Below are 21,254 nucleotides of genomic sequence, written 5' to 3' on the forward strand. Positions count from 1 at the left end.
ACTAATATTTGCTGCCGGTCCAATTTCTTTGTGTGGCCGACGCGCTCATTTTCCGTCGGGTTGTGTGGACTCACGCACAGCCGGCATAATGTCATTAACATTTGTGCAACCACAACAAAAAAAGGGGCCTGCTCCCAACCAGGCGACCATTCAAAAGGTTTGTATTCGTTATTTTTTTTAGCCTTTTGAAAGACCAACTCGGATACACTGTGTGTGACGCTATCGCCAGTGTCGGTATCGCTCGCGGCCATTTGCGTTATTCATAAATTTAGGACCGACTTACTGTAATCGATAACCTCAGACTTAGGTGATAACAAGTTCCTTTTTCAGTCGGTATCGGACATTGGCGTATTTTGAATGTTCCATGAACCAAATGTCGTTTTAACAAGCAATATATAACATTAGCTTTTCTCGGTGGACAGATGGGACCAGAATGCACCGATAACCGATCGCGACTATTTTTTTTTTACAAATACATTCAAGTATAGTTCAGTCATCATTATATATCACCATTTACTTTTCACTTCACCAACAACATTTTTTCTCTGTCTTCATCACTAACAACATCATCGTCGTCATCTATATTGATCCTAATCCTAATCATATTCCCTACTCTGTAATAATGACCATAATTTAATTTGTTCTCAATTACCTTTACTCAATCCACATCAAAATATAGTATATCAATGATAAGTTTCCCTATGATGTAACAGTGTATTTGTACACAGCAACAAAAAATCATACAGGTATAGTAGTTATTATGCACTTGAGTTTAGTTGTGTTCAGCTGTTATTTGGTTGTTTTTTTTTATCTGCCTATTTTTAATAGCAGTTATGCCTCATTTCCTATGATTATAAACCAAATTCTATTCCGGACAAGCCCTACAGTTTTTATTTCAACTTTTTAAACTTAAAGGATCAGTCATCTTTAAATAAACAGTCCAATCTGCTATTTTCCCTTTATTTCGTTAATTGTTTGAGGCAGCTAGAGTGGGAAACAGGGTGGATTGGGGAGCAGGGGTATTAGTCATGAAGCCTCATATTTTTGGTCAAATTTCTCCAATAGAAAAAAGGGGAAAAAAAATAATCAGAATATGATTAGTTGTGGCACCAAGACAAAGATTCCTGAATACAGCAACTATTGTTATAGTTATGCCTAATAACACTTTTATATTTCAGATGCTGGATGAGAACAATCAGTTGATACAAGCTATTGTTGACTACCAAAATAAGGGGAAATCTTCAGAATGTTTACAGTAGGTGTAAAATCTTGGTGGAAATTATAAGTTTTTTTATTACTGATCTCGGTCAAAGTTTGCAAGTAGATATGGTGACAATATTGTTTGAAATTGGGATCTTGTTTTTAGTAAAATTTATAAAATCATTTAAATGATTAAGATCATTTGTCAGTTTAACTTAAAAGATCCTAGAGTTGTATAGTTTGTTAAACTTTCACCAGTTTGACTCTTGATCAATATACCTTATTGAAAGGTCTAGTATCCACCATAATCTGCTGTTATTGCTTGACAATGGATATTTTTGAAAGCTTAAGTTTTCAAATGGTCCTTTTTATCAAAATTAAGATCTTTACCAAAACGATTTGTAATTTTGTGTTCCAGATTCCAACAGATGTTACACAGGAATCTGGTGTACCTAGCCACTCTGGCCGACTCCAGCCAAAACATACAAGCACTTCTGCCGGTCAGTTGATACTTTATAAAAAGTCAAACAAAAATATTGAATCAACATCAATTGAGTTTAGGAAGGTGAACCCGCTTTGCAAATTGCATATTTTCAAAAAAGTGTTCCCCTGTCAAGAAAAAATCCCATGAAACGGGATAATTCTCCAAAGAAGAAAATCCACAAATTTTTGAGGAAATATGTAAAAAAAAAAAATCAGCAAAGAATAGCTGTGAAATGTTAAAAGTTTAAAGAATAATTTAAGAAACTAGCCCTTCATTTCCCCTAAATTTCGTAATGGGTAGTATTCCCCAAATCCTTGTTTGAATGTTCAGCCATTTTCCAGTCCTTGAAATTTGAATTAATTAAAATGACTTGTCTGCATATATATATTCATGTATTTATCTCTGACCAATTCAACAAGTAAATTACTGTGCAAACAAACACCTTCAAATAATTTGAATGCTTTACGAATTTTTTTAATAAACCTGGTCTTCATATTGAATTGTCGGATTAGAATTAATTTATTTGAACTCTGCAAACCAGATAGGCATACGATACATAAATACTATATTACAGAGCATTTACAGATGTCTTTTAAGTTTTGTTTGGTTGTTATTCATAAGTCATTGGTCATAATGATAATTCAGTGAAAGAACTGATCTTTTTAATAACCTGGTAAATAATTTTTTGTTTACAGCCTCCGGGTCAGTTAAACCCTGGAATGAATCAGCAGCCGCAACAACAGCCTCCAAACTCACAGATGAACCAGATGCGACCCCCAGGTCCAATGCAGAACCAGATGAATTCTGCGGGTATGTGTACATTTCACAAATTTAAAAAAATCTTGTTTTATGGTGTTTTTACATGTCCACCAAACTTTGTTCATGAAATTGGTAACTATTTTAGCTGTAGCTATATTTTACCAAATTCTAGAGTTGTTTATCTGTTATACCAACTATAGCCAACCTTGTTTATAAACTCTGTTGCTTTGTTTAATTATGCTTTCATTTTGAAACTTTATCTCACCATTCATCGTTCTTATTGTGATTTCTTCACACTTTAACACTAACCCTCCACCTCTGGGTTGTGAGTTCGAAACCTATGTGGGGCAGTTGCCAGGTACTGACTGTAGGCCGGTCGTTTTTCTCCGGGTACTCCGGCTTTCCTCCACCTCCAAAACCTGACACATCCTTAAATGACCCTGGCTATAATAGGACTTTAAACAAAAAAAAACAAAAACAAAAAAAACAAAATCTTCATTGAAAGGCCATTCAGAGAGAATATAATGTTCTAAAAAATTATTGATTTAGAATACAATACTATTTGTATATATAATGCTTCATACCTGAATAAGGAAGAAAATAATGCCCAAAAGAGGTTCCAATTTGTGGTACTCTACATAAATAATGATAGGAGTTGTATATCATTTACAGGTGGGCCAGGCAGTGGTAACCAAATGATGACACCAAGCAGTGGAGGAAACATGACCCCTCCCACAAGTCAGGGCATGTACCCCCAGGGATCTGGCGGGTCAGGCCCACCGCAGCAGGCAATGTCGGGGTCTGGTGGTTACCCACGCCCCCAGCAACAGATGGGCCAACAGCCCATGGTGTCCCAGTCTGGTTCTTACAGTAAGTGTCGATTTTTTGATCGGGGTAATAGTTGTGTTGGATTTGATCCGATGACACTTTCAATCTATTTTATTGTGGAATGATACTTTTCGTGAGCATAATTAATTTTGACAGAAATCAATTCTTTATATTAATAATGAGGTATTTTATGTAAATTTTCTTAGGTAAGAAACCATTGTATTTTATAAACATTTTTCTATTTGGGCCAAAGATTGATTACTTGGTTTTTTGTTTCTGCCCAAAAGAGTGCTGTTCTCTGTGCAATCTTCTTCCATTAACATGAAGTTAATAAATCATAATCATTTAAATGCTTGCCATTATTTGTCCTACATTTAAACGTTTTTGTGACTTTGGTGACTAACCAGTAAAATTGACACGCAGGCTGATTTTTCCATATATTTTTTTTAAGACAACAGCTGACACATTCCCATTTTTGTGTCACCTTCTAAATGCAGGCAACATAGATATTTATCATGAGAGCGGCGTCCATACAGATATTTCAGTGCTATAACTCAAGTTCCCTTTGGCTGATCCAGAAGTGCATGCTTGGGATTGCTTTACAGGTCCAAAGGTCAAGGTCACTGTTACTGGAAATTGAAAATTTGTTTCCTTGTGATAATTCTTGTAATCACCCAACTTTCTGAGCAGGCGACATATCCACTTATGTGGAGTTTTTGTTTTTTATCATTTTCACAATAAAATCAGCAAAATGAGATGCACACTGGGCCTGGTAACCAAGTAATTATGTTTTTTGGCCTTAAAGATAGATTGATAGCAAACTTGAAAACTTACGTATTTATTTTCATTAACTTCAAGCTCGCCTGTTTAAAGAATGGTGAAAGTTTATAAAGGTGCCTCTATCTATGTAAGCATTAATTAAAATTTCGCATAAATGAAAGCAATCCATATTAAAGCAACTATTTCAGTCTGTAATTATTTTTCGTAACATGTGTCAATACATAATTTTCAGTGAAAGTGTCAACATTTGTGATAATTTTCTGTGGCATTTGGAATACAGTTTCATTCCCATATATGAGGTACTCATTCGCTTTAATGTAATCAGAGTTCGAAATTTGTGTTGAAGTGTTGAAATTCATTGTCAATATTAGTTGATATGGATAGAAGTATTTTGTGTTTAATGTTATATATAACAGAATTCTTCAAATAGGCGAGCTTTATAGTTCTGTTCTCTAGCTGATCTCGCACCAACTGACTCTCGTTTCCACATTGATTCTCTATTCATGCTTTCTTAGAGTTGACACAATGTTGAACGTTCTTAATCCATGGGATACTGAAAAAATAGTTTTGAGTCCTGGATTTTAGTCTAAGATTGGATTATTCTGTAGTTCTATATCATTTCGGGCTAGAGGAATAGTTGCTTTGGACTCTCTGGGAAGGTCAGAGCTTTGTATTAATGTAATTGCATGACTGCCGTTTTCTTTCTTCTCTCTCCTATTGTTGGATTATAACATAGATGTTTTACTAACCATCACTTTAGTAAATAAATAAAAAAAAGTTTATTTTGGGTTTATCCATGTACAATTGTAAAGTGGCGTTTCAACAAAATGTACCTGTAATTATCATGATTTCGGGTATTTTTTTTAATTTTTTTTTTAATTCAAATCTACTGCGGGATATAATAATGCCACAATCGTTAGTCAGAGACCGTATGGTTTATACTCCGAACATGGACTAAAGAGTGAAGCGGTAATATATGGGCCAATGGGTTTGAAAATATGATCTCTACATCTGTAACTGATGTTGGGAGGTTTCCTGTAGGAGATTTAAACAAGGATATTACAAGATACGTCACTTTACTAGACAATGATATCACCAAAAATAGCTTGCTAAACATGGGTGAATTTCAGGCATGTCGGAGAACTTGCCAACAAATATCATGGCCATTATGGAATTATTCATGTTTTTCTCTCTGAAGATAATTTAGAAAATTTGAGGGGAAAAATGTTCTTTTTCCTGCTTTTGTATCCTTTCACCCATGTTTATCATGTCCCCATCTTAAATGTTAATGTTCTGGTGATGTGTTTCCTTTAGGACATTCAGACAAGAAAATTGTCCCACTCGACAAGCCACATCGTCACTCGACTCAAAAAGACACCCACAGTGACGTCAACAAACATGGCTTGCCCAAAATAGGTGAACTTTTAGCATGCAGCACTTATGTTATATATTTTGGCAACAGTTGACCAGTGTTTTCTCCAGAGAGGAAGGGCAGCCTGGTGTTAGTTTGCAATTAACTAACAATATAGTGACAACATGTTTAGAAGATTCTATAAAAGGAGTTACCTCCCTTCATTTTCCTTATAGCTAGACTATTTTGTTTGAAGTCTCCTTTCTGCTCTGTTAATGAGAGCCATATACATGGTGTGATGCTGCAGAAAACACTGTGTACAGCAAACATGTACAGGGTTCGTACAGATTTTCAAACATTATGGTAACTGTGATTTAAGTATTTTTCTCTTCGATGCTGATGCAAAATGCTGTTATTCATTGAAAAAAGGAAGAAAAGTTTAATTGAAAACTTTTGCAGACTAACTTGATTTACATTTGCAGTAATAACGTTAAAATGAGCTTCATTTAAAAAAAAAATACATTTTGAAATCATACATTTCATGAATCATACATTTCATGAATCATAGATGAGGTATTATGTTTATTAATAAGTAATGGAAGCTTAATTTCTGTACAAACCCTGACAGACTTTGATGATCTCTTTACTGATATTTAACTGGACTAGAAGTATGCTTTTATTCATACATTGCATTAGACTAAAAACTACTGAAAATTCATTCTAAATTTTTACATTTGAAAACATTACTTGAAAAATTCAGGTTTTAGACCTTATTTTAGTGGGGAGAAGTTTGTTAGGATAATGAAGCAGATATCTGTTGTTGTTTTTTTTTTCAAATATTACTAACATTATCAGATGCTAATGGAAATGCTTCAATAGTGAATACAGAATTCATTTCATTATTCTTAGGGGATAAAAGTAACAATATCACATTTCGTACATTCACATGTAATGTTATATGTAACCACGAGGGATGTCAATAGCGTGCAGAATTCCTGGTACTGATCCAAGGCAATTCACAGACAAAATATCCTAACATGAACATGGACTAGAGCTTAAATGCTTAAAGTTGATGAACTTCCTTTGGTTCAGTATCTCCCTGGCCTGGTTACCACCAAGTATGTCAAAACCAGAAAGATTATTCCTTTTGTGTCCATCATACAATATTACAATATTTGTGAAATGATAAGGAAATGATGATGTCACAAAGGAGACAGTAAAAATAGAGCTAAAAGGAAAGGTGATTTTGGATAAGAAAATTTAAAAAAATTATACCAGATTGATGAAGTTTATCTGCAATTTCTTACTGTATCTCATGGGAAATTTCTTTTTTCATGAATTTTTAAATGAAACAAAAATGTTAAGAGATTTTGTCTGTGGATATCTGGTCCTTCACACTCAAATCATCAAACCTGGATTTGCTTTATTGATTATTTCATTGACAGATCAAATGCCATCTGGTATGTCCAACACTCAAAACTACAACATGCAGCAACAGGGTGGATATCCCAACCAACAACAGCCGATGATGTCCCAGAATCAGCCCATGATGCCTCAGCAACAGTCCATGATGTCACAGCAACAGCCTATGATGTCGCAGCAACAACCAATGATGTCACAAAATCAGCCCATGATGTCACAACAGCAGTCAATGATATCAGGCCAGTCCACTGGTCAAAGTGGCTCGATGATGAATCCTCGACAAATGCAGGGAGGCTACAGACGCCCTGGTTCAGGTATTTCCAGTCACATTTTCTATTGCTGAAAATTAGAGAAAACTTTTACTGTCTTAATGACCAACAGTAACATCTCGTTTGTGTGTTGAATAAACCTTTCTATTCCACTTTTAAACCTGAGAATGTAATGTATGGATCACCGTCTTTCCATCCATCTGTGGATCCAGATTTTTATTCTGCTGTATAAACTTTTTTAAGATTGTCATTTCTTCAAATTAGGCTGCAGTCATTACCTGGCTTCAGGTTAACACTGAATAGAGAAATTCAACTGCAGCTGTTTGTCCCATCTCATAACTAGAAATTTATTTAGTGTTTTATCATTTCCAGGCCAGTATGGACAACAACAGAACTTTTCTGGACAACAACAGTATCCAAATCAAAACTCTTACAACCAGGGAAGTCAAGGACAACAGAATATGCCCCAGCAAGGTCAGGCTTACAACCAGAACTCCAACATGCCACAGTCACAGTATCCGGGTTTCCAGGGACAAAACCCCCAGCAAAGATTCAACCCGTACATGCGTAACCAGGGCAACATTCCTGGAAACCAAATGTCTGGAGGACCAATGGTGAGTCAAGGTCAAAGTTCAGGACCGATGCCAGCCACCATGCAAGGTCAGAATCACATGGGTGGAGGACAGATGCATGGTCAGTCCAACTTGGCAGGTCAGATGCCTCAAGGTCAAGGACAAACTCCAAACCAAATGCCAAATCAGATTTCTGGACAGAACACAATGCCAAGCAGTGGACCAATGGGAGGACAGATGCAGAATCAAGGGCCGATGCCATCACAGGGATCCATGGGTAACCAAATGCAGGGTCCAAGTCCAATGAGCGGCTCAATGCCCTCCCAGGGCCAGATAAGTGGGCCCATTCAGGGCCCTGGGCCAGCTGGAGGTCAGATGCAAAGTCAAGGCTCATTTGGATACAATTCGCCCCAGTACTGAAAAAAAGACTTGCCTCCTTAAAAAGTCATATAGATCTGAAACAGAAGTGGACATTGTTGACTGGGTCATCCTGTAAAATCTTGAAGACTTTTATTCAATGATTATTTCACTATCATGTTTGATAGGTTGTATTTCTATAGCCAAATTTACCAGCATTTATTGTATCTTATATAATCTTTATATACTCATATTGTATTGTTTGTACAGGAATATAATTGAAATGTGTCAAGTAAGCTAGTAGTGAGTTTGGGTTTGGGTACAAATGTAAGCATACCTATAAGTATATAAGTATCATATGTAATGTCTCAAGACTCCACAGTAATCAGGCAATATTTATCAAATTCCCTGGCCCTGGTCGGTCTAGTCAGAATTGTTGAGACGCTTTTACAGGTATGAAGGAGAGACAAGAGAATCTCATATTTTGTACAGAATCTTGAAAAAATTATAAATATAGACCAGTGTGACCTGACTGAACAACAATACTCTGTTGTAGTGGTTGGTTCTAACTGGTTGATATATTACTGAAAATCACTTAGATTTTACAAATACATGATTTCATGAATACTGATTTAGAAATGACTGTAAAATTCGCAAATGATGTGCTATTTGAATCGTGGACTCTACTTGAATCTATATCGGTAACCGAAAGCTTGGCCACCATCCAAAGGTGTGATTTTCATACAGATAATTGATTTTAATTCGTCTCGCGTATAAAGGCGAAAATAAATCTGACATGAATTATAAATGATTTACAGTAAATCAAGACTTGTAAATAGAAAATTGGGTTTCCAAAGAATAATCAAAGAGTGCTTCTTTACCAAATTTACTTTTCTGTAAACTACATTTCAAGCTCGAAGTATACATCTCAAATTAAAAAGTGCATATCTCTGGGGACAGGCTGCAAAACATCTACTGTTGAGGAATACTTGTCCAAGTTTAGATCTGAGCTGTTTGCCACTTCTTTCATTACAAATTCTTTGATAGCTTTCATCCTGAACATCAGGTGTCTATGGAGATCTTATTTTCAAGAATTTTTAGGTCAAAAATATTTTTTGTTGAGGAAAACCTTAAAAAGATATTTGTTACAAAAAAAAATGACCTTGAAATGAATTTTGATCGAACTGACCCTGTAACTTCTGAGTTGTCCTTGTATATATTTTGTTAAGTATTTGTAATCGTTGTATCCAGTATATGTTGGGTTATGTATAAATAAGGTCTATAAGCCGAGGCTTAATGACATTAAAAACCTTATTAAGGTGAGGCTTATTGGCATTAAGAACATGATAAGTATTTTTAGATGTTACAACACACATATGTGTCAAATATTGAAAAAAGATCAAATGAAATTCATTTTAGCAGTAATTATGCTCAAATTATAAAGAAAGGAGAAAAAATTGATATTTTAACTAAAACCACCTAGTATTTGTATGTTTGACTTTGAGTTGCAAGCTGAATTAATGAAATATTCTGGGATGTGTTCAATGGCCAATGGTTATAAAGTTTATATATTCAATAGACAAAAATAATTGCAAAGGCTTTCGAATCTGAATTAAATGTCAAAAATATGTTTCTTTTATAATTCACCGTTTTGTTACATTATTTTTGGTGCTTTTAGAACAGCATTTCTGGGTGTTAGCAAAATATTTAATTAAAAGCTTTTCTTTTCGGACATTATCATCGGAATGATGAATTTGATGACAGCGATGGAAGTGTACATGTATATGTCTGTAAACCCTGTTAGTCTTGTATGGTTAACATATACCCCAGTATGTATGCCTCGTGTAGTAGAGATCATATTGGTCTCCTACATGGATTTTGGATTAAATGGTGTTGAGAAAATAACTGTTATATTGTTATTATGGAGAGAGACCATTATGCATAATGGCACATTAGTGTGTTATGTTACAGTTGAACTGTCCATCTCAATCTGACCTTCTCTAGTGCATGGGCGATTGTTAGCTCACCTGGTCTGAAGGACTAAGGTGTGAGCTTATGCCATACTGTGGCGTCCATCATCAATCGACTTCTTCATAACTACTGATCGTAATTGAACATAATTTGATTGGTAGCATCATTATGGGGTGGGGATCAGAAGTTGTACAAATGGCAGGGCCAAAACGGGTCAATTTGGCTAAATTGATATAAACGACTTCTCTGAAACTAAGCAATGGATATCGCTCATATATGACTAGTAGCATCCTTATGGGATAGGGATTCAAAATTGTACAAATGGTTGGGGTCGAAAGGGGTCAATTTGGCTGAATTGATATAGATGGCCTCTTCTCTGAAACTAAGCAATATATATTGCTCAGATTTGACTGGTTGCATCCTTATCGGGTAGGGATTCAAAATTTTAGAATGGTGGAGCCGACTCACTCAGGGCCAAAAGTGGTCAATTTGGATTAATTGATATAAACAACTTCCTCTCTGGAACTAATTAAGCAATGAATATCACTCATATTTGTCCGATAGCATCGTTATGGGGCGTGGATTCAAAATTGTACAAATGGTGGGGCTGAACCCCCGGGCACCCGAGGGGCAGGGCCAAAAGGAGTTCATTTGGCTAAAATACTTTAGACATTTAGTTGTCTAGAAGTAAGCAATGAATATCGGCCATATTTGACTGGTAGTGACCCTATGGGGTGGGGATTCAAAAAATTTTAAATGGTCCAGCTGACCCCTAGGGGGGTTGAGGGGTGAGTCTAAATAATGTATTGGCGAATATGTCTGAAGAGGTAAAGTTCGTGAAATAAAGTATTCGCAAAATCCAAGTGGTTTACAGTATACTGCACTTTACAATTAATTTGTCCTTCTAGGACTCATCGGTGAATGTTCGACCTCGACGGAAAGGCATGATTAACTACAAACACAATGTCACTTGTATCAATTGTGAAATTTAATCAGGTATAAAGACGAAGATGGTGAATTGAATAACACAAAGTATGTAGTATATACCCAGTTACGCACACAGGCAATAAAAAGTAACCAAAAAGATTTGTCTCGTGCAGTATGTTTTTATTTGGACATATGCCATACTTCGCCATACCTACAATATAAACAAGATCAATTTCGGTCCAGTATACTTAACAAACATGCGGCTCCAAGCCTACTGGATTTAAATAAGTGATGCATATATTGTATAGCCCGCAACAAAATACTAACATACATGTTATTAGCTGGGATGGATTTACAACTCACCTAAACCAAAATTGTTAAGGGTTAGTTCAGCACAAAACCTAGACAAAAAGGTCCATCAGCAGAAATATAATAGCAATATTTTATCATATACATACTATATTCCTGGTTATTTTTTCTTTCTTTTTTCTTTCCTTCCTTTTTTTCATATATGTGTAAAAACAAGGAACACTATCCACACATTAGAATTCAACACAATGGAAATTTTGTATTTTTTCATATATATAATGAAAATGCTATTATTAAATGCTACAATTATTGTATTACTGCACAAAATGAATTATTTGAAAACAAAGCAAAGGATTTTGAAAACACATATGGTGTAAAGAATTATATTTTTGTCAGTTTACTTCTATCAAGATTCGAAGAAATAGATCAACTGAAACTTCCACTATGGAAGAGTAGATATTAAAAGTGTATATTTTACATCAACTCACTGCAATAAAAGAATCCAAAGAAGTTCAAATAAAGATGACATCAGAAGAGATGGTTTTGTCACAATAAAGCAACATACACTGAAGTATTACCTATCAAACTGCTGAATATAAAACATTTTTGTCAACAAACCTTTACTTAATAATAGCAGATGGTTGAATATGGCAATTAGTAGCCAATTCAAAATGGAAGCCTTGTCAAGGATGACAAATACAATAATAATGCCAAATTTTCAACTTTTCCTTTCCCAACTTTTTTAACATTTCAGGACTTCAAAAATTCAATCAACAGAAATAAATTGTAAAATGGTTTCCCATTGAATACAAGAAATATGATTATTACACTTCATTTAAACAACAGTGTATTTGATCGAATTAACATTGTGGCGCCCACTTATAATCTAGTTTCCTCTATTCGGAGTCTCTCTTGTCCATAGGAGTAATTGATCTTTGCCTACTAGTTCCGACTTCAACCAGATGACAAAAAATAGCAGCCTGCAGATTTTACATTTCAAACGAGAATTCGATAGAAAACATTCTCTCAAAAAGACGTTTTCTACATGAAGAAAGTCACAGCGGCAGCTACGAAATCATTTAAAGCATTCTTGAAGAAAAATGGACGGAAATGAAATTTGAATTTTAAACAATTTGAACCAAATGATTGGACAGTGGCCTGTGGGAACTTTGCTTAAAATTTGATGTCATAATTTGTTGGTACAGTGTACAATTTGTTGCCCTTGGTTTGGTATGAAATGAATATTAGTTCATCCAAGGTGTAGCTTGTTCCCCAAGGCCCAGGCCAGGGGTAAACACATATTTATGTCTCCCAAAACCAAAGACAATAAATATTTAACTTTATTCACCTTTGAAAAATATTAATATTTTGTCATCATTAAACTATATTTGCTATTCAACAGGAAACCATGAAATATTCTCATCGTATTTTTGATTTTGTCTTTAATATTTAGTACAAGGGTTGGACATTTTACATCAAACAGAAGAATGAGGGACTGCTCAACAGAAGTGGAGAAATGGCGTTAAACATGAGGTTCCAATGTACACACTCGCACAAAACATAAAAATACCTGGTAGGTTATTAAAACGTATACAAAAAATAGCTTCAACATCAATCAAGACTACATGTAAATGTGACCTATGCAATCTATAGTATTAAGCTACAAGGTAATTATATTGACAAACAGGATGACAAGTATCAATATATTGGTATAATATATATTGAAAGAATAACATCAATTTCAAAAACATTTTTTAACACTTAAATTCCCTCTCTAACTTTATTATTTCATTCGATTCTAGTTTAATTTCTTTCTGGTGAAAAGTATCCTTGATCAACTTATTATCATGCTGGTCTGGATATTTGTTCTGGCTAATATCCTCCTTGTTACTGTGCATCATTCAATGTACCATTAAAATTGTTGTGCTGCATATTTTCCCCGGCACATAGAACAAGACCAACACCTGGCGGCAAGCTTGTGAACTAATCCAATTTAAATTTCAAACCAATTATTTTCAAGATTTTTTTTTTTTTAAATGCTGGTCACAAAATTCCACTTCAATCCATTATTGTTACTATGCCATGGTGACTTTTTCTGCCTGAAGGGTTGTTCACATCTAGACCATTTCACAAAATAAGATCATACAGTTTTTAGGCATTGTTAAACAGTGCAAGTCGGAAAAAGTCATTTAGTATCGTAAATCTTCCTTCCATTCCCATCACAAAGAACGTCTGTGTAAATCCAAGAGCATGTTCCTGGTCTTCAGTCTGAAATACATTTGAGAAATAATGACTTTAGGGTCACATTTGAGAAATAATGACTTTAAGGGTCACATTTGAGAAATAATGACTTTAAGGGTACTACATCCCTGACAAAAAGTAGATATGATCAATTTCAAACAAGAATAGGCTGTTCTATGTATACTTTACACTATTACCACCCTCCAAAGGTTTGAGCTTCATTTAATCTTCTACCTTTTACGTAAATAAAAGGATAAATCCGAAGAAATTCTATTGTATTCCACCCCTATATTTGGCATAGAACTTTTGGTCCTAAAGTGCATGAGATATCATTTTTAAGATGCTGTAATTGACATTAATATTTCATTGGTGTTAATTAGATAATTACCTTTTTAATTTCCAGGGTGGTAGTGGTACTTATACATTTTTTGTAACAAGCAATATAGATATATACTGTGTGTGGTGTAGTATACAAATGTAGGTACAGTGTATAACATATGATATGGCCTCTCTTTATATTCATAGTTGAAACTTTTCCAAGTTGGATTAGTCTCTGTTTCAACTATACAATTAGACATCTTCATACTGAATCAAATTGACGTCTATATATAGTAATTTAATAGTTTTTTGTTTTCTTTTTTTTTAATTTGCAAATGATAACCAGACGTACTTAACAAGGCAATGCAATGTTACAGGTCAATAATAATTAACAGCCTGCAATTCACACTTTTCATGATTTAGCAATATGGCTGACAAAACATGTCACTTCAAATGAACAAAAGGATCTTGGCACCCAACACTTAAAGATCTTTACCATCCCTGTGAAAGATTGATCTTTACACTAATTTCCCCTTCCTTCTCTCAATCATTTGATAACATAGGAAACCTACATTTGAAATTCATGTATAAGAAAGAATCAGTAACAAATTGGTTATTTCAACTGTCAAAATACAAGATGGCTGCCTGTAAGCCATTCTGTTACCTCATCAGACACAGAATTGAATGGGCACAACCAAGGACCAAAGAAAACCTACATATGAAATATGAGAAATATCCCTACAATACTTTTCAAGAAATAGCATTAACAAATGTCTACTGTCAAAATACAAGATGGCTGCCTGTCGACCATTTTATTTTCCCCAACCAGGCTCAATGTTGCGTGGACACAAATAGGTCCCAAGCCAAACCTGCAAGTGAAATTTGTGAAATTGCCCTCTCGTTCTTTACAAGAAATAGCGTTAACAAATCTTCTGTCAAAATCCAAGATGGCCAAGATGTTTTTTTCTGATCAGTCAACAGTGCCAAGATGTTTTTTCTGATCAGTCTCAAAATTGAATGAGCACCACTAGGGTATTAAACCTGCAGGTGAAGTTTGAAAAATATCTCTCCAGTATTTCTCAAGCAACATGATAAAAACAATTGTTCACAGACAGACCACAAACCAAGGATGAAGGGCAATTTGAATTTTACGAATAATACCCCTACCACATAGTATATCAGTCAGTTCCTTTTTAAATAATGTCTGGTGATTTTGAATTTAGCTTTACATTACTGGTGAGTAGGAGTCTGGCCCCAGTGATTCCTGTCCCGCAGAATCATTTGTGAATCACATCTAGTGCCAATGACCTCCTTACACAGTCAGAAATACCCCCGGTACACAGAACGATGAGCACAACATGCAAAACATATGTTCACTGTTACATGTCATAAGTATGAAGTCTTTTCTGGTTTGTGAAAATTATCTGTTGTGGATTTCATGGTCAAGAACTAAGAAGATCTTTAGGTGTAAAATGATATAAATTACCTTAAACTGACCCAGCACTGTCATGATAATAGCATTGTTCACTCACTAACTGTACATCAAATGATGAAATATCATGCACCATTGACATTATACTGCTTAGACTCTGAAACACAAAAATTCAAATTCGTATAAAATACAGACGATAACTACTAAAAAAATTTTTTTTTTAACAATTACAAAAGATGTGTCATTAACAAAGCAAAACAAAATCTGATCTGGCTTTTACAAATTGATATATTTATATGCTGTTTATAAAGTTAACACTGAATGAAATTTGTTGTTTATCTAGATACACACAACCAGATCTGTTGTTTTATCTACCAATATAAGTGCCAAAAAATGAAAATCTGTTATTTACTAAACCAACAGTGTCCAACACACATAATGTTTCTAAGTGACACACAAAGATTGTTTTTTATAAAGTGAAACACAATTACAAAGAGGTATGTCGTTTACCAAGTTATACCCAAGAGATCAACAGAAGAAACCACTTACAGCAAATTTTGCTTCGACAGCAGCTTTCCCTGCAAACTTGTCACCTTCATATGTCATCTGACAGTTTTCCTTAAATTGTAACAACAAAATTTAGTGCAAGACTCAAAACAAGTTTCTTAAGATGGCTGATCAGAATTGTGTGGCCAGAGTACACAACATTATTTTGTATGTTATGAATAATTACTGTATGTAAAATTGTAAATGCAATACAACTGATAAAACTCGAAATTCTTCGAATCAAATAAATATTGAATAACTAGTTGTACTAAGATAACTTTCTAGATACATAATCATCATGTTAGATTAGCACAAAAATGTATTGATACTTATATTGTAAAGCGTTAAGAAGCAATTTAGACTAACACTAAGAATGCTTCATTTTTGTCAAATTTAAGAACTTCTCTCAACCCTCAGGTAGAGATTCCCCTGTCTGATCCCCAAGGAATGAAAGATTCTATTATTCTCTTACGCTGGACAGGGATATCCAGAGTTTTACCTGGGGAAAAGACAAGCTACACATGCTCTTTTCGCATTCTCAACAATTGTATTTCGTCACGTCAACAATACCATGACGTCACATCGACAATTCAATCACATATTCACATCACGCCATCATCTAATATTAGATACATAAGAGGGTAAACAGGGTAAGAGAAAAATAATCATTCACCCCCATGGAAGTGAGACAGGGGAATCTCAACCCTCAGGGTAAGATAATTAAGCTGCCAAACACTCGGCAAGCCTCATGTTTGGTAACTTTAGAATCTTCCCCTCAGGTCGAGATTCCCCCGTCTCACCCCCAAGGGGGTGGAAGATTCTATCAATCTACCTATTTTATATGAACTCTGCATTTATATGAGATCTGACTGCATTACTAAGGTAATTTGATTGCACTGTATGTTTTGGTAAATGATTTACTTGGATTCCTTAGATCCAACACAGTACAGGTACCACTGACTTGTAACAAAGTTACATACTTTACACAAGAATGTATTGCAAGAGCAAAGCGAGTAGTGCATCTCAACTGGGGATCAAACATGTGACCCTTGTTCGTCGCTCTACTTATAACTATTGTCTTATTTGAGCTAAAATCCCCCCTAGCATGAACAGAGCTTTTTCCAAGGGCTTTCTGGAGCCGTTACTGGGCCCCATTTCCAATTGAAACTATTTCATTTTTAAGTCAAATTCCCAAAATTGGCTGTTTATTCCTGCAAAAGTCTTTCTCAATTCATCGATTTTCTTCTCAAAATGAGACAAAAAGATCCCATCCCAAACCAGTGAGAAAAAGCCCTGACGCAGCTTGGGGGCACGGTATCACTTTGTACACTATAATAGTTTAAAACCTGACATTTTTTATTTTTTACTGCCCCCCCCCCCCCCTTTCTCAATGTGTTTGCCCCCAAACATCAACTCATTTTCTGTGTTTGCCCCAAACATTAACCCATTTTCTATCTTCAAAAAAGCCTGTCAATTTCCTATGTACATGTATATACGTAACTTGCACTTGGAGTGCTCAACGAAACCAAATGTAACAGGAAAGCGAGAAGTGCACCTCAACCAGGAATAAAACCTGTAATCCTCAATTTCCCCAGTCTCCTTCATATACCAACCACTGGAGATTTACATTCTATCAACAATAAATAATAATCCATATAGAAATCACCAGGATTGAAATGGATTGCTGATAAATGATTTCACCAGCTTGGACACAAATTCAGTAAAATTTGTTCCACTCTGTCTCCTTAGACTCCTGTCATGTCTATAGTAAACAATAATAAACTATGTATCAACACAAACCATGTCTTCCAAGTCTGTCGTAAAAAGAAGTAAACTCTCAAATTAACTCAAGGGTTATACATAATTGGATGCAATTTCTGCGGGTTTATGTCAACACATGGAAAATAGGACTTAGTATCCACAGATAAGTGGAAAAAGGCCGAAACCAATTTTAGATTTTTTTTTTTTACCGAAGCAGGTGAAATTTTTGGTCAATCGTCTATGTCACATCTGGTGACTTTTATAGGCCTATTAAAACATCTTATATGGATTATTATATTCGCAAACATCAATTTAACTAGGCCTTTTAAAACATCTTATATGGATTATTATATTCGCAAACATCAATTTAACTGGTGTTTTCAACCGACCAAAACAATGCGTCTCTCGTTAAGGCTATTATCGCAGCTACTTTTCCAATAACCTGAAACTAGAAGGCAATCGCATCGCTTTTGCCACACAATTATGGAACTATACATAGATCTTTGAGAAAATTATAACCCAAATCATCTTTTAATTTGCATTTAACATGGCCCTGTGCTTGTGAGTTGATATATCCTATCGGTGGCATGTCACAAAGTGAAATGGGGTAACTTAAGTAACTATCATATATATGAAGAGGAAATGATGTGCCTGTTGAAGCCATGTTTTTAAGAATCAGACTAATTCACAGAAAGGGAACCACCAACTCGAGAAAACCATGCCGCGGAGTTTTTACGTCATGGTCCCACAACAACCTCCGGCATGACAATACGCAGGCTTACATTATAAAGTATGGCAATTCCTGCCCTGTTTGCTGCAGGTCCATCTAGAAAACTATAATATGCTTTTAGAAACTCTTGTGCGAATCCTTGCAACTGCTCGTGGCCATACCCGGCAAAGTTGGCCGCCATTTCGCCAGTAAAAGTAATATCCAAAACTAAAGCAGGGACGTATTTCCGCTTCGATCATGAAGTGAATATATACTCTGATCGGTAATAAATGAAGATAGATAGCAATAATCAATTAATTAGTATGTAAATATTATTTTCATAAAATATATTTTATTTTTATAACTTAGGAATATGTTAAACATTAATAAAAGCCTCAGTCTAGTGGCAGGCGAATATAAATACGTCTTCGACTCAATTGACTTACTCGTGTGAAGTAGTATACCCTCAAAACCGGAAATAGTATTTAAGCGGCAAATTTAGAAATTATCTCATTTCCTGAATTGTGCAATCGAAACAATGTGCGTTTTACCACCAGGAAGGGTCATTGTAGGAGAGTCTTATTAATATGGGGCACTGTTTTATTTTTATTCTCATTTATTGAAATCACTTAATGACTAAGTGATAAACATAGTTGATAAAGTAACACTTGAAGTTTGAATATAGGTTACTGCACTGTAGTCGTTTTTAAGTGATGGACTAAGTGATATATAACTAAAATAGCTATATTACATAGCTAAGACATATATAAGGCTAGCCCTGTACCTGTGGTTACACATTCCTAATAGAGGGTCGACTTGATATCCGGCCATATTAAACCCGTGGATTGGAAATTTGCGACAAGTCTCTGCGGTACATGTTCTTGATAATAAATCAATCTTAAAACATATATTGTCCTAAGCTATGAAAATCTTATCAAAATTACAATATCTTTACGAGATGTGCTGGGATCCATTCGGGAATTTAGGATTTAGACTGAACACGCGGCAGGAGCGGAAACACAATTGCGAAGGAGCGAATTAATCGCCAGTGACAGGTAACAATCACATTATTTAAGCATTGGACTGTTTTTGTATGGTATTTATGATCTATTTGAATGCCAGAGCATTCGAATGTTCAACGCTTATATTTACATTCCTTTAACTTTTTTTATATATATATTCTTTTATAAATGCTATAATTCCTATTTAAAATTCGTAATTCCCGCCTTACCGACAGTCAGCAGATTTTTTATCAGTCGTTGGAACAGCCGGAACATGGTCGCATACTTTTTGGCAAACAAAATAGTACAAGGACATTTTTTTTTAAAAATTCAATTTTGTTTATCATTTTATTATCAACATAATGCGCAAATGGCATATTTTTTTTATAACAAATACTGTCGACAAAATTTGTCGTTAAATTTAATTATCCTTGATATTGTAGTTCCGGTTTTAGTGTTGTATTTAAAATACGTAGACAGGATTACCTGCCTTAGTACCATTTCTCTCCGCTAGGGTGCGCTCATGAATACGTATTTGTATTTTCGAAGCGAAGCCTAGAGGAGACTAGAAAAACTACGGCAGGTAATCCAGTCTATTTTAATACGCTGATAAGTGTAGCGCGTGATGGATGGCATTTATACGCACATCAATGCCAGAGCTCTCAAACAGACTATATAGTGACAATGCCAGACAAATGTAAATATATGTATATAACAGACAAATTAAATTACATATATTTATTGCATAAATACATACATAAATACAAGCATAATTATTTGCATATTAGATGTCCTAAACCTGCATTAAATTTGCTTTCCTCTCGATTGAGTTTGATCAGGTAAGATTCTAATACCCTCCTAATTTTTAAAAATTGAACAAGTGTCTCCACCTGAGGAGATATCTTTGTCATTGTACCATTTTTAATGAATTGATTGATTAGTCTTTGTTTGACACTAGACTTTTAACACATTTCTACTGGCAGTATATATATTTTGTGTATCACATATACCATGTATACTGTTATTCTAACAGCCACCATTCGTGTTTTAATGTCTAAAGGACAACAACCAAGCTCGCCACATATCATAAAGTTTTGGGTATCACTTCTCAGGTTATAATTATTTCGCAAAATTGTAGGTGATTTTTTTTTCAACACTAGTCACATTCTGAAAACCCAATACATCACGGCCATACAGTAAAATAGTGAATCAAACAGTTTAAGTTGAATATCAATTTCTAATTTTCTTATAAAGACCATATTATGCCTTTCTAGCTTGAATACCATACATATAATGTCTTGTAAGCTTGTTAAGATAATTGGCTCATGGCTTTAGTGCACGTACCGTTATGATAAAACAACGGACCAGGGTAAAGTTAAGGGTCTAAAATCATCATTGTTGTAAGTAAATGAATAGAGCATTCTGTAGACTAGTTTTTGTTTTAGTTATCAACACAGAATCGTCAGCATGCAATGTAATGAACAGTTTCAAATATAAACCAATATGTGTTGAGCATGCTGTTTCAATCTCTTGCAAAGTGTTATCATTACTTCCAATAAAACCCCTTCTAGATCATATTCGAAACAAAAAATGGTAACATATTTTCACCTTGTTTCAATCCAATTTTTCATGTAAAAAAAAAAACCGGATGATTCTCTTCCGTTTTAACACATGATTTGGTATTTAGATATACAATGTAAATTATAAACAACTTTTAAAACTTTTCCACGAATATTATTGGCAGTTAGTTTCTTCCGGAGTCCAACTCTCCACACGGTATTATTTTTTGAATCTATGAATGAGCAGTGCAGTTTTTATCTTTGTGCGAAATATAAAGAAGTCCTTCCCATTCCATGTTTTCCTTCATAATTTAGCGTGTTTACATTGCGAATATATTTTCATGCCATTCATTGCAGTAGTCTAGTGACAAATCTCTCTCCTGCTCAATTTTCTGAATCCTGTTCTCCAAACTCAGAATTGCAACAACTCGTCTACCTTTGTAATCTAAACCTTGTTC

General features: G+C 34.8%; 1 protein-coding gene and 1 long non-coding RNA gene across 3 annotated transcripts; one reads left to right on the forward strand and one right to left on the reverse strand.

Moving 5' to 3' along the window:
- The first annotated feature begins 7 nt into the window (after positions 1-7).
- On the forward strand, positions 8-9,927 carry LOC117337605 (protein SSXT-like). Of its 2 annotated transcripts, XM_033898661.1 has the most exons (8): positions 8-157; positions 1,179-1,255; positions 1,619-1,700; positions 2,380-2,494; positions 3,116-3,313; positions 5,366-5,467; positions 6,848-7,138; positions 7,466-9,927. In XM_033898661.1, exons 1-8 carry the CDS (start codon positions 89-91, stop codon positions 8,083-8,085), a joined length of 1,554 nt encoding a protein of 517 aa, XP_033754552.1. In that variant the 5' UTR covers positions 8-88; the 3' UTR covers positions 8,086-9,927. The 2 variants fall into 2 exon arrangements, with proteins under 2 accessions (XP_033754552.1, XP_033754553.1); XM_033898662.1 differs by lacking the exon at positions 5,366-5,467.
- Positions 9,928-10,961: 1,034 nt separating this feature from the next.
- Positions 10,962-18,450, reverse strand: LOC117337606. The gene is made up of 4 exons (XR_004534869.1): positions 18,310-18,450; positions 15,770-15,838; positions 15,275-15,377; positions 10,962-13,497 (listed from the first exon to the last, which is right to left on the reverse strand). It is a non-coding gene; the product is annotated as an uncharacterized LOC117337606 (long non-coding RNA).
- Between the last annotated feature and the right edge of the window lie 2,804 nt (positions 18,451-21,254).

The sequence above is a fragment of the Pecten maximus genome, chromosome 11 (genome assembly GCF_902652985.1).
Source record: "Pecten maximus chromosome 11, xPecMax1.1, whole genome shotgun sequence".
NCBI lineage: Eukaryota > Metazoa > Mollusca > Bivalvia > Pectinida > Pectinidae > Pecten > Pecten maximus.

Coding starts and splice junctions, on each gene's coding strand:
- LOC117337605 (XM_033898661.1), top strand. CDS start 89: ATGTCATTAACATTTGTGCAACCACAACAAAAAAAGGGGCCTGCTCCC. Junction 1,256..1,618: donor AAATCTTCAGAATGTTTACA/GTAGGTGTAAAA, acceptor TTTGTGTTCCAG/ATTCCAACAGATGTTACACA. Junction 5,468..6,847: donor ACATGGCTTGCCCAAAATAG/GTGAACTTTTAG, acceptor TTTCATTGACAG/ATCAAATGCCATCTGGTATG.